Genomic DNA, 15,152 nt, shown 5'->3' with positions numbered 1-15,152 from the left:
TTATTAATCCATGAACTCATGTTTAATTTCTTGGAAGGAAACACAAACATGTTGATGACAAGACTTGCGCTTTCATTATGTGTTTTTAAATATTATTGTTTAATGTAAATCAGAATTTTAAAAAAGTTGATACATACAAGCATTCTTTACATACAAGTATTTTTTGCATATATACTCTTTGAACAGTTCTAAGCAGTTATAGAATGTATTTACAGCAGATAATTACACTGATTCATTCTTCAAAATAAAATAAATTTGCATTTCTTCACATGCACTTGGCATTTCACTGGCATTATTCAAAAATGAATTAATCATACATGTCTTCTCATTTCTTCTATTTTTGTAGGCATTCTTGTGTATCGTTTTCTTGCATAAGGCAGAAAGCTGCACCTATTGTTATATGCTAAGACAAATACTTCTAAATAATTTACATTAGAGAAATATGGGTGATATTTGGCTTCATAATGAGATGAGATGAACATACTCTTCATACCTCTCTCTCTCTCTCTCACACACACACACACGCACACACACACACACTTCCTGTAATACTGACCACCTGAATGGTGTCCACATCAGTATAAATAATTTTTTCCATATAATGATGTTATGCAAATTATCCATAATTAGTTAATATCAGAATCATACTATGCTTAACCAACACTGTAACAAAATGAAAAATATCAAATTAAACTTTATATTAAGAACAACAAAAAGCAGGCTTTTAAATTGTCTTTACTGATTGAAAATGAATTTCAAGTGCAAAAACTCTTTTATGAAGAAGTTTTATAAAACTTTGACTAATCTTTTCAGTTTTCATTCCATATATAATTGGATGCAGGAGGGGTGGGATCAGAATAAAATGTACAGATATGAAAACATTAAGCTCATTTGGAAGATAATAATTTAATCGATTATATATTACAGAGAACAGAGTAGCCGATGAGAAATTAATAAACGTGATTAAATGAGGGAGACAAGTTTTTAAAGCCTTTTTTTTGGCATTTGCTGATGCTTTCAAACTAACTAGTAATATTTTTACATATGACATAACCACAAATAACAAAGGAAAAACAACAAAGATAACTACCAGAGCAATGCCATACAGGTTTCCAAACACACTCTTAACACAGGAGAGGTTGACAACAGCCAAGTTATCACAAAACAGCTTGTTTATAGTGTACCTACACAAAGGCATCTGTGAAGTAAAGTGTGTTTGTATACCTAAAAAGCAAATCGGAAAAATATAGGTGATGCCTAGAAGCAACCTAACTTTCATTGCTGTCATTATGTTGTGATACTGCAATGGTTTACAAATTGCAACATATCTATCATATGCCATAACCATTAATATTAAATATGCACATACTCCATACATATTAACACAGAATACTTGAAACAGACAGTTGTGAAAGGAGATGAATTTCATATTATCAAGAAGGTTGTTCATGATATGAGGCAGGACTGCAGAGCTTCCAATAAGCCCATTCAATGCCAAATTGAATAAAAATACATACATAGGTTTGTGAAAACTTGTGTCAAGATAGATCACCAGCATCAACAATAAATTTGCAAAAAGTGTTGCAAGATATGTCAACAAAGTAACAAGGAAAACTGCATAATTGAGAGGCCCAGGAGGTCCGTAAGCCAAAAAAATTAAAGTTATGTTAAAATTGAGCATATTTACTGATTCTGTAAAAACAAAAGACATGTATAGAAAAGAGTTCTTTATAGCATGATTGCAGCATAGATCCTGTTTCTCCTGTCTTCAAATGCAGTTGCAGTCAGAAGTTTACATACATGGACATGAATCTCATTGGCAATATGAGGCTTTCAATGATTACTTGAAACTGTTCTTTTCTGTAGCAGAACACAGAATAACAGTCAAACATGTGGACACACACACACAGACATTATAGAACAGCACTTTTAGGCCAGTTACATTCCACTAAATGTATTACTCTTAAATCTCTATAAAGAGATCAAAAGACTTAAAAATACTGAGAATTATATCACAGACCATACCTTGACTTAGTTAAGACTTTGAAGTCACAACTTGAGAGTTTTCTGAACTGTTCACCAGAAACTGGTTTAAATAGCTTGCCTTTAACTGTCAGAAATTTCTCAGTGGAAGACAACAGTTTCCCCTCTGGTATTAATTAAGAAGTACTGCACATTGTTTTAAGGTCAAAGGTACAGTGGATATTGTGGACACGTCAGGTATTAGTAAAAATCTGAAATAAGCAATATATTTGATTGCTATTAATAAAACCCTAGTTCATTTCTCACTGAAAGAAAAAAAAATTCTCTTCTGGAATTAATTATCGGCAATGATATAATTTTAGACCAAAAAGACTTGGTAATTTGATGAGTTTATCAGTGTAGCACTCTCGTGAATCTTTTATTTTGTGCTTCAAGGGAATATGTGGAAGAGGCATGAGGGAATCTTGAAATAATCATCAAGAAATAATTATTTTCAACAAAACCACAGGTGCCAATATTATTGGCACCCCTGTATTTAATACTTTGTACAACCTCCCTTTGCCAGTAAAACAGCACTGAGTCTTCTCCTATAACATTATATAAGGTTGGAGAATACAGAGCAAGGCATCTGAGACCATTCCTCTTTCCAGAATCTCTCCAGATCATCCAGGGTTCTAAGGTCCTTTCTTGTGTGCTCTCCTCTTCAACCCATAAGTTTTCAACAGGGTCCAGGTCAGGGGACTGAGATGGCCATGGCAGGTCTTGATTCTGTGGTCAGCTAACCATTTTTGTGTTGATTTGAACATATGCTTCGGATCATTATCCTGCTGGAAGATCTGATAACAACAGAGTTTTAGGTTCCTGTCAGAGGCAGCCAGATTTTGGCTTGAAATATCCTGGTATTTCATGGAGTCATTGATGCCATGTACCCAAACAAGGTTTCAAGGGCCTTTGGAGGAAAAACAACCCCAAAACATCACAGAACTTCCACCATATTTTCCAGTGGGGATAGGGTTATTTTCATTATAACCACCCTTCTTTTTTTTTTTTTTTTACATCAAACCCACCTTGAATGTTTATTGCTAAAAAGCTCCATTTTTGTTACATCACATCATAGAACACAGTTCCAGTCAAAGTTGTAGCATTTCACAAACTTCAGGCGCTTATGTTTCTGGTTAACTGACAGAAAAGACCTTTTTCTGGCAAACCTTCCAAATAATCTGTTGGCATGGAGGTGGTGTCTGATGGTGGTTTTGGAGACTTGGAAACCCCAAGATTTGACTTTTTACTGTAATTCACCAAAAGTGATCCCTTGGCATTTTTTTCCTCTCCCCATCCTCCTCACTGTATGTGGGAGCAAGATAAACTTGGTTCCTCTTCCAGGCAAGTTTGTAACAGTTCCAGTTGGTATCCACTTTTTTTTGTATTATTATTGCTCAAACAGTAGAAATGGGCATTTTCAGGTAAGTAGCTATTTTTATTTTAACAATTACCTGCCTTATTAAGATCAACACACTTCTCCCTCATTTGGTTTGTGTGTTTCTTATTCTTCCCATGTTGATGGATAACTAAGGGGATTTAGCCTCTATGTCAGGTCATATCTGCACCCCAGTTAATCAGGAAGTCATGGATTACAACTTGAAAGTTTCAACAGACTCTAATCAATTCAAAAATGTACAATTTAAATGGGAAATATCCTTGAGTTACATTAAATTCACTATAATTTCCAGGTGTGTCAATAATAGTGGCACATGTTTTCGTTGGAAATAATTATTTCTTGATAAGGGATTGTGTTTCTCCATATAAATATTTTTCAATGAAAGATTGGATTTTTTTCTCTTTTTTTTCCAGTGTATGATGAAGCTACTCCATCAAAAGGTGGATTTTTTCTAACTCTTTTTATTAATCTTTACAAGGCATGACAATCATCATGGAAAGCACTGTGACAAGTTATGCATTGTTCAACTATGTGAAAAGTTGCAGGTAATTCATTTAAAAAAATATGCCTTATGAAAAACAATTACGATCCAATAAAAGCATATTAACATGTTGCTTACTCTGAACAAAAATAGCTAAGATGCTACTCTTATTACTATTTATAAAACACATTAATGAAAGTACACAATTGATTGTTTTAGGCTATGGAATGACTTCTGAAAAACACAATAAAATAATTTATAAAATAATGCCTAAGTATGTATTAAATAACCCCAAGGACATGTCGGGCACACTATACGACTTCCTCCAGGTAGCAACCCAAATAATAGGCTACATTATAAAAGTTAATGGAACCAAAGCATCCTGAAACCAAACAATAAACTTAATATTTAAAACCTAGTTAACATTAAAGCTGTTGCCCACCATTTATATTTTTTTGAATAATTATAAGCAGTCCAGGTCCTTTCCAACGTACTGTAGGTATAGAATAAAAAACAATGCAAGATGAAAACGATGACACTAGATGGTGCTAGAAATAAGCAGGGATGAAGCCAGCATATGTCAACACTGTTCTTGTTTAAAGCAGCAATGCTCATAAAAGCACTGAAATCAGACTGAAGTCCTGAAAGTTACTTAAAGGTGAAGACATGGATTTAATTACCAGTTGCTTTTGGTAAAAGGTGAAGTATATGAACATACAGTGCCCTCCACAATTATTGGCACCCCTGGTTAAGATGTGTTAAAAGCCTTAAAATAAATTCAATTTTTATTGCAGAAGCATAATCTCACACTGAAAATTGTAGAAAAATGTAACCCTTAACTCAAGTGAATAAAAAAAATCCCTGACTAAGAAATAATTATTTTTCATAAAATCACCTGTTCCACAATTATTGGCACCCATGACAATTCCTAGAAAATAAATGTAATTGAAGCATTTCTGTCATTTCTACTGTAGTTTATAAAGTTGATCAGAGTATCTAGGAGCCTTTAATTAGTAATTCATCACATCCTGTTTCCCTGGGGTATAAATATGATGTGACACAGAGGCTTATTTCTCTTATCCACTCTTCACCCTTACAGAAAAAAAAAACCACATGAATTTCCCATGTATTTCACCTGTGATTACATTACCACATGTGATCACATGTGGAATACATGGTATCAGATTTTGTAACGTGTTACCATGTAGAGCACATGTGGAAAACATGTTACCACGTGTAAAACATTCCCACATGTGAGTCACATAAAATTGGGCCAAAACCACATGTTTCCCATGTGCAAATAACATGTTTCCCATGTGCAAAACACATTTTCCATATATTTCACATGTGAGAAATCACATGTGAAGTTCATGTGGTTTTTCTGTAAGGGCAACATGGGAAAGACAAGAGAACACACCATTCAAGTAAGGCAGATGTGTGTTGACCTTCATAAGTCAGGCAATGGCTACAAGAAAATAGCCACTCGCCTACACCTGCCCATATCTACAGTCAGAAGAATCATCAAGAAGTTTAAAACAACTGGAACAGTGGCAAACAAGCCTGGATGAGGATGCAAGTTTATCTTGCCACCACGCACAGTGAGGAGGATGGTAAGAGAAATAAAAAGTTCTCCAAAGCTCACTGTTAGAGAATTGCATCAAAGAGTAGCATCTTGGGGTCACAAAGTCTCCATAACAACCATTAGGCACTATCTACCATACATGCGAACAAGCTGTTTGGGAGGCATGCACGGAAAAAGCCTTTTCTCACTTACAAGCATAAACGTAAACATCTGGAGCTTGCTAAGCAGTACTGGGACTTCAACTGGGACCATGTGTGTTGGTCAGATGAGACCAAGACAGAGCTTTTTGGCAACAAACACTCTAATACATCACAAAAGATGAGTATGCGGAAAAGCACCTCATGCCCACTGTGAAATATGGGGGAGGATTGGTGATGCTGTGGGCCTGTTTCTCTTCCAAAGGCCCCGGGAACCTTGTTAGGGTGCATGGCATCATGAACTCTTTGAAATACCAGGACATTTTAAATCAAAATCTGGTGGCCTCTGCCCGAAAGCTGAAGATGGGTTGTCACTGGGTCTTTCAGCAAGATAATGACCCTAAACATGTGGCCAAATCTACACAAAAATGGTTCACCAGACACAAAATCAAGCTCCTCCTATGGTCATCTCAGTCCCCAGACCTCAACCCAATTGAAAACCTGTGGGGTGAGCTGAAGAGGAGCATGCATAGGAGAGGACCCAGGACTCTGGATGATTTAGAGAGATTGTGCAAAGAAGAATGGCCGAATATCCCTCTCTCTGTATTCTCCCATCTTGTAAAATGTTATAGGAGAATATTAAGTGCTGTCTTGTTGGCAAAAGGGATTTGCACAAAGTATTGACATCATGGGTGCCAATAATTGTGGCACACATGATTTCATGTAAAATAATTATTTCTTAATGTGGGATTTTTTCCCACTGAATAAATGCACTTGAATTAAAGGTTGAATTTTTCTCTCTTTTTTTGCATTGTTGTCCTATATTATTAAAAAAAAAGAATTTATTAGAAGCTTAAGAACATATCTTAATGAGGGGTGCCAATAATTGTGGAGGGCACTGTATATTTACCATTTTGCAAATGAATGGAAAATAAGCTCTTTATATTAGAGCAATTAATCACCAACTTAAAGAACTTAAATGGTTGATACTGACAGTGGTTAGCGTAAGTATTCCCCCTCTCTCCCATCTTCAGCATTTTGTAGTGTGTGAAATGGACTTAACAGGAATTATACAGTGTATTATGAATTTAAATCTATATCTTCTTCTTCTGGCTGCTCCTGATTAGGGGTCGCCACAGCAGATCTTTCGTCTCCATTGCTCCCTGTCTTCCGCATCCTTCTCTACCACACCTGCCACTTTCATGTCCTCTCTCACCACATCCATGTATCTCCTCTTTGGGCTTTGTGGCAGCGGGGTTGTGGTCAAGCGCCGGTCTGTGACAGGAGGGCGGAGTCAGGGAAGGTAAGTGGCAGAATCACTACACCTGATGTCAATTAACCTGTGTTTGTGTGTCTTCCCAGTGACCGCGCCCTATATAAAGAGAGAGAGAGCAGAGGAAGGCAGCTCTCTCCTGAACCAGCCAACTGGTGTGTTCTGTGGGACTGGAATATATTTGTCTCTGAAAAGAACAAATAAATACAATTATGGAACTTTATTCTGGCCTGCTGTCTTTCTGTGCTCCTCCCCCTCCTACGAACTGCCACAGTGGTGCCGAAACTCAGGACGGAGCACAGGAAAAGAACAGCCCCATGGAGTCCTCCCCCTTTGCGGACCTGGTCCACACCCTCGCCATGGACCAGCAGAGCCAGCACCAGGCGCTAATCACCCTCCGGAAGAAGCAAGAGCTCTGGTTCGAGGCCCTGGTGCTGGCGCAGCAGGAAGATCGTCAGGCATTCCGGCACCTCCTCGCGTCAGCGGGGTCCACCAGCGCTCCCACCGCGGGCCCGTCCCCCCTCACCCTAACCAAGATGGGCCCGCAGGACGACCCCGAGGCATTCATCACGCTCTTCGAGCAAGTCGCGGAGACCTCGGGGTGGCCGATGGAGCAGCACGCGGCGCGCCTTCTCCCCCTGCTAATGGGAGAGGCGCAACTGGCCGCGCTACAGCTCCCCGCCGACCGCCGGCTGGCATACGCGGACCTTCGCCAGGCCGTCCTCCAGCGGGTGGGGCGCACCCCCGAACAACAGCGACAGTGCTTCCACGCTCTGCGGCTGGAGGAAGTCGGCCGGCTGTTCGCGTTTGGCCAGCAGCTCCGGGACGCCTGCTGGCGGTGGTTGAGGGCCAACAACCGCGACGCCGAGGGAATCCTCAATCAGGTGGTGCTGGAGCAGTTCATCGGCCACCTGCCAGAGGGAACCGCGGAGTGGGTCCAGTGCCACCGCCCGGCGTCGCTGGATCAGGCCATCGAGTTGGCGGAGGACCATTTGGTGGCTGTTCCGACGGCAGGACAGCGGACATCCTCTTCTCTCCTCTCCTCTCTCTCTCTCCCCCCTCTCCTCCTGTGTCTTGTCCTCGCCCCGTTCCCCCACCGCGGAGGCGGGGGCCGGCCCCACCCCAGCCGGCCCGTCGCACCCGCGGTGTCCTCCCATTTTTCCCTTCTGTGTCTGTCTCTTCCCCCCCTCAGGTGAGTGAGCCCCAGGGTGCCAGTGCAGAGAGGAAGCCCGGGCTGGTTTGCTGGCGCTGCGGGGAGCCGGGCCACCTCCAACAGCAATGTTCGGCAATGGAAGTGGGTGCAGTGGTTCGGATCCCTGACGCGCCTGGAGCTGCCCTCGATTGGGCTGGAGCGTATCGCATACCGGTGAGTATCCAAGGGGATACATATCAGGCATTGGTGGATTCCAGTTGTAATCAGACCTCAATTCACCAAAGCCTGGTGCAAGATGAGGCATTGGGGGGAGCACAGGGGGTGAAGGTGTTGTGTGTGCACGGGGATGTTCACAGTTACCCATTGGTGTCGGTCCACATTTTGTTCTGAGGGGGAAAATTTATAGTAAAGGCGGCGGTTAATTCTCGCCTCACCCATTTGATAATTTTGGGGACTGATTGGCCAGGATTCGGGGAGTTGATGAGTCATCTAGTGAAGAGTGGGTCCTGCCATAGGTCAGCAGGGGGAGGTCCCGGTGTTGCTTTGGTGGGAGCAGCTGTCGCAGAGCCATCTACGTCATCTCCGCGTCCGAGTGAGGAGCCACAGGCTCCTCCTCCCTCTCTTGGGGAATCCCTTGTGGATTTTCCATTAGAGCAGTCATGAGATGAGACTGCGGCATGCGTTTGACCAAGTGAGAGTAATCGATGGTCAAACGCTCCCGCCGAACGCCACCCCGTCCTTCCCCTATTTTTCTATTATGAAAGATAGATTATACCGAGTGACGCAGGACACTCAGATGAAAGAGCAAATCACCCAGCTTTTGATTCCAAAAAGCCGCCGGGAATTGGTATTCCAGGCGGTTCACTGTAATCCCATGGCTGGACACTTAGGGCAGGATAAGACACTAGCCCGAATAATGGCCCGATTCTATTGGCCGGGGATTTGCGGCGATGTCTGTAGGTGGTGTATGGCGTGCTGCGAATGCCGGTTAGTAAATCCAGCAACCATTCCAAAAGTGCCTTTGCGCCCCCTACCATTAATCGAGACCCCGTTCGAAAGAATTGGGATGGATCTCGTCGGGCCATTAGATTGGTCAACACAAGGGTACCGCTTTATATTAGTTCTGGTGGACTATACAACACGATACCCAGAAGCGGTGCCTCTTCGCAATATCTCAGCATCAGTATTGCGGAGGCACTCTTCCGCGTCATCTCCTGAGTTGGAATCCCGAAAGAGATTCTGACTGACCAAGGCACCTCGTTTATGTCATGAACACTGCGCGAACTGTATGGGCTATTAGGTATTAAGCCGATCCGCACTAGCGTTTATCACCCACAAACGGATGGTTTAGTTGAACGGTTCAATCGCACCCTCAAGAATATAATTAAAAAATTCGTAAGTGAGGACGCACGTAACTGGGATAAATGGCTCGAACCTTTGTTATTTGCAGTGCGAGAGGTCCCCCAAGCCTCCACGGGGTTCTCCCCATTTGAATTGTTATACGGGCGTAAGCCACGCGGCATTTTAGATGTGCTGCGAGAAAATTGGGATGAGGGACCTTCACCAAGTAAAAATGACATTCAATACGTTATTGACCTGCACGCAAAACTCCACACGCTCACACACCTAACCCAGGAGAATTTGGGCAGGCCCAAGAACGGTAAACCCGCCTGTACAACAGGGGTACGCACCTTAGGGAGTTCGCACCGGGAGATAAAGTACTCGTACTGTTGCCCACATCGAGCTCCAAATTGATTGCCAAGTGGCAAGGACCCTTTGAGGTCACACGGCGAGTCGGGGACGTCGACTATGAGGTGAGGTGAACGGACAGGGGTGGGGTGCTACAGATTTACCACCTCAATCTACTTAAACTCTGGAACGAGGAGGTCCCTGTAGCATTGGTGTCGGTGGTTCCGGAGAAGGTGGAGCTGGGGCCGGAGGTTCAAAAATGCGCATTGGCATCGCATACCTCTCCGGTCCCCTGTGGATACCACCTCTCCCCGACCCAACTCACGGAGTTCACCCAGTTGCAGACCGAGTTTTCGGACATGTTCTCGCCGCTGCCCGGGCACTCCGACCTCATAGAGCACCACATTGAGACACCCCCGGGGATGGTAGTGCATAGCCGCCCTTACAGGCTGCCCGAACACAAGGAAAAAGTGGTTTGGGAAGAACTCGAGGCCATGCTCGAGATGGGCATCGTCGAGGAGTCCCACAGTGACTGGAGCAGCCCAGTGGTCTTGGTTCCCAAGGCCGACGGGTCGGTCCGGTTATGTGTGGACTACAGAAGAGTCAACGCGGTGTCTAAATTCAACGCTTACCCAATGCCTCGTATTGATGAGTTGCTCGATCGACTAGGCACAGCTTGCTTTTACTCGACACTGGATTTGACAAAGGGTTATTGGCAGATCCCCTTGACTCCATTATCCCGAGAAAAAACGGCCTTTTCCACACCGTTCGGCTTACACCAGTTTGTCACACTTCCTTTTGGGCTGTTTGGGGCGCCCGCTACGTCTCAGTGGCTGATGTACAGGGTCCTCCGCCCCCACGCCACCTATGCGGCCACATACCTCGATGATATCATTATTTATAGTAATGACTGGCAGCGGCACTTACAGCACCTGAGGGCCATCCTTAAGTTGCTGAGGCGAGCAGGTCTCACAGCCAACCCAAAGAAGTGTGCGATTGGGTGGGTGGAAGTACGGTATCTGGGCTTCCACTTGGGCAACGGGCAGGTGCGTCCCCAAATTAACAAGACAGCAGCAATTGCGGCCTGCCTGAGGCCCAAGACCAAAAAGGGGGTGAGACAGTTCCTGGGGCTGGCTGTCTACTATCGTAGGTTTATACCTAATTATTCGGACATCACCAGCCCGCTGACTGATCTCACTAAAAAGGGGGCACCAGATCTGGTCCAGTGGACGGAGCAATGCCAGTGGGCTTTCTGTGAGGTAAAGGCTACACTGTGCGGGGGGCCACTATTACACTCCCCTGACTTTTCTCTCCCTTTTATGTTACAGACGGATGCGTCGGACAGAGGGCTGGGGGCCGTGTTGTCCCAGGAGGTGGAGAGGGAGGATTGTCCCGTGCTGTACATCAGCAGAAAGCTGTCGGTACGCGAGGGGTGCTACAGCATGATAGAAAAGGAGTGCCTCGCGATCAAGTGGGCGGTCCTCGCCCTCCACTACTACCTGCTGGGATGCCCTTTCACCCTCTGTTCGGACCACGCGCCCCTCCAGTGGCTCCACCCCATGAAGGATGCCAACGCGCGGATCACCCGTTGGTATCTGGCACTCCAACCCTTTAATTTCAAGGTGATCCACAGGCCGGGGGCGCAGATGGTTGTGGCGGACTTTCTCTCCTGTCGGGGGGGGGGGGGGGGGGGGAGTCGGCTGCAGGCCGGACGGCTGCCCGGCCTGAGTCGGGCAGTGGGGGTATGTGGCAGCGGGGGCGTGGTCAAGCACCGGCCTGTGACAGGAGGGCGGAGTCAGGGAAGGTAAGTGGCAGAATCACTACACCTGATGTCAATTAACCTGTGTTTGTGTGTCTTCCCAGTGACCGCACCCTATATAAAGAGAGAGAGAGCAGAGGAAGGCAGCTCTCTCCTAACCAGCCAACTGGTGTGTTCTGTGGGACTGGAATATATTTGTCTCTGAAAAGAACAAATAAATACAATTATGGAACTTTATTCTGGCCTGCCGTCTTTCTGTGCTCCTCCCCCTCCTACGAACTGCCACAGGCTTCCTTGTTTTCATGTGCGTGGCAGCTCCACCCTCAACATTCTCCTTCCAACATGCTCTGCATCTTTTCTCAGGATGTGCCCATACCATCTCAGTCTCATCTCTCTTAGCTTAATTCCCAAGCTCTCCATATGTGCTGTCCCTCTGATGTGCTCGTTCTTTATCCTGTCCAACCTTGTCACTCCCATCGCAAACCTTAACATCCTCAACTCTGCCACCTCCAACTTTGCCTCCTGTCTCTTTGGTAAGGGTACTGTCTCCAATCCATACATCATAGCTGGTCTCACTACTGTCTTATGCATCTTACCTTTCACTTTTGCTGGGACTTTCCTATCACAAATGACTCCCGAAATCCTTCTCCAACTGCTCCACCCTGCTTGCACTCTCTTTCTCACCTCATTATCGCAGCCCCCATTTTCCTGCACAGTTGACCCCAGGTACTTGAATTCACCAACTTTCTTTACATCTACTCCTTGCATCTTCACTACACTCTCATCCCCATTCTCATTGATACACATGTATTCTGTTTTGCTACTGCTCACCTTCATTCCTCTTTGTTCCAATGCATACCTCCATCTCTCCAAACCCCAACTCAACCTCCTTTCCACTTTCACCACACATCACAATATCATCTGCAAACATCATGTTCCATGGTGACTCTTGCCTCACTTCATCCGTCAAGCTATCCATCACTATGGCAAACAAGAAAAGACTCAAAGCAGATCCTTGATGAAGTCCCACCTTCACCTTGAACTGTTCAGTCATTCCAACTGCACACCTCACTGCTGTTTCACTGTTCTCATACATGTCTTGCATCACTCTAATATACTTCTCATTCACCCCACACTTTCTCATACAATACCATAACTCATCTCTCGGCACTCTATCGTATGCCTTCTCCAGGTCGACAAACACACAATGTAGATTTCTCTGGCCTTCCCTGTACTTCTCCATTAACATTCTTAAAGCAAAAATTGCATCCGATGTGCTCTTCCTTGGCATAAACCCATACTGCTGTTCACAGATTGCTACCTCTCTTCTCAATCTTGCCTCCAATACCCTTTCCCATAACTTCATGGTGTGGCTCATCAGTTTTATCCCTCTGTAATTACTGTAGGTCTGTACATCTCCCTTATTCTTGTATATTGGGACTAGCACACTCTTTCTCCATTCATTTGGCATTTTCTCATTCTCTAGTATCTTATTAAACAATCTTGTTAGAAACTCCACAGCCGTCTCACCCAAACATCTCCAAGCCTCAATCAGGATACCATCTGGTCCGATTGCTTTCGCAGTCTTCATTCTTTTCATGGCTGCCCTCACCTCATCCTTACTAACCAACTCTGCTTACTGATTTGCGGCCTCCAATGAATCTAACCTTTTCTCTCTTGGATTCTCCTCATTTACTAAATCCTCAAAGTACTCTTTCCACCTTCTTAATACACTCTCTTTGTTTGTCCTGCTGTACATCCCTCGCTTTCCTGTTTCTCTGCCTAGCTAGTCTATACAGGTCTTTCTCTCCTTCTTTGGTCTCCAGTCTTTCGTACAACTCCTGGTATGCATCTGCTTTCGCCTTCACTACCGATCTTTTTGCCTTCTGTCTCGTCTCTCTATATAACCGCCTGCTTTCCTCGTCTCTCTCATCTCATTCTCATTATCTCTAGCCGCTTTATCCTGTTCTACAGGGTCGCAGGCAAGCTGGAGCCTATCCCAGCTGACTATGGGCGAAAGGCGGGGTACACCCTGGACAAGTTGCCAGGTCATCACAGGGCTGACACATAGACACAGACAAACATTCACACTCACATTCACACCTATGGTCAATTTAGAGTCACCAGTTAACCTAACCTGCATGTCTTTGGACTGTGGGGGAAACCGGAACACCCAGAGGAAACCCACGCAGACATGGGGAGAACATGCAAACTCCACACAGAAAGGCCCTCGCTGACCACAGGGCTCGAACCCGGACCTTCTTGCTGTGAGGTGACAGCGCTAACCACTACACCACCATGCTGCCCTCCTCGTCTCTCTGATCATCCCAATTCTTCTTTGCTAGCCTCTTCTCTTTTATAATTTCCTGCACTTCTTTGTTCCAACACCATGCCTCCTTGTCTTCCTTCCTCCTTCCTGATGACCACCCTAGCACCTTCCTTGCTGCCTCTCTAGTATAGCAGTAGTATCCCAATCTTCTTGCAGACTTCCATTACCGCTCAATGTTCATCTCATTTATTCCCTAAACTCCTTCTGATGTTCAATCTCTTTTAGTTTCCACCACTTAATCTTCGGCTCCACTATTTCACGCTTCCTCTTTTTCACTTTCAAGCTCATCCTGCACGCGACCAATCAATGTTGTCTTGCTACACTCTCCCCTGCCATCACTTTACAGTCTCCAATCTCCTTCAGGTTACCCCTTCTGCAGAGTATGTAGTCCACCTGTGTAGGTCTTCCTCCACTCTTAAACGTCACCCTGTGCTGCTCTTTCTTCTCGAAGTATGTATTGACTATTGCCAAATTCATCCTCTTTGAAAAATCAACCACCATTTGCCCTTCCACATTTCTCTCTCTTACACCATATCTGCCCATCATGTCCTCATCTCCTCTGTTTCCCTCACCAACATGGCAATGAATTTAAATCTATATAGCTTGCAAAATAACTTACAAATATTATAAATTTGTAATATTACAAATACTTAGAAATAAATAGTACTCACTATTCCATTTAAATTAATTTCATGTTTTTATGATTTATGGTCCCGTAATCCATCCCCGCTCAGTCATCTACACTGCAACCCTGCTATAACAAACTCCTTGGGGAGTCCAAATAGTTTGTTATACTGAAAAGTTTGTAATACTGAAATGGACCCACTTGTCACACCAAACACTTATGTTATATGCAAAATTTTAGGCACATTCTCCTTATCATGAATTTCTCCTTTTGAGTCATTATCACAGTTCATTGACTGAGTTAAAGGATCACAAACACAGGCAATGATTTCTTCATCTGTTATGGAAATGACAGCAGTTACTGGTGTATCATTTTCAATGTCCACTCACTGACTCACTATGCTTTCTAAATCTTCACCATTCAGTTGATTCTTGTGTTGCAAATCACTGATGATGTCATTTATGTTGTGCTGTGGAGCTGGGCGGGGTTATAAAAATTCTGCAAGTACACTTTAACTAGGTGTTAAGTTCAACTGTATCAGCAGTCGTTTCATCCTTTTATCAATCTTTTTATCACCATTTTCGATAATTGTTAGTAATTGATACCTAAGCTAGGCTAGTTAAGCCTTTGTTTTATAGCATTAACATGTATTGTTAAGTTGACTGTGGACTTGGCGTCATGGCGGTGTAGTGGTTAGCACTGT

At 44.1% G+C, this 15,152-nt stretch overlaps 1 protein-coding gene across 1 annotated transcript; it reads right to left on the bottom strand.

The window, feature by feature from the left end:
- Positions 1–724: 724 nt before the first annotated feature.
- Positions 725–1,711, bottom strand: LOC132901144 (olfactory receptor 52K1-like). Its single transcript, XM_060943496.1, has one exon. The coding sequence runs from the start codon at positions 1,709–1,711 to the stop codon at positions 725–727; it is 987 nt and encodes a 328-aa protein (XP_060799479.1).
- Between the last annotated feature and the right edge of the window lie 13,441 nt (positions 1,712–15,152).

The sequence above is a fragment of the Neoarius graeffei genome, chromosome 17 (genome assembly GCF_027579695.1).
Source record: "Neoarius graeffei isolate fNeoGra1 chromosome 17, fNeoGra1.pri, whole genome shotgun sequence".
NCBI classification, from domain to species: Eukaryota; Metazoa; Chordata; class Actinopteri; order Siluriformes; family Ariidae; genus Neoarius; species Neoarius graeffei.
This window is presented reverse-complemented; position numbering and strand designations above follow the sequence as displayed.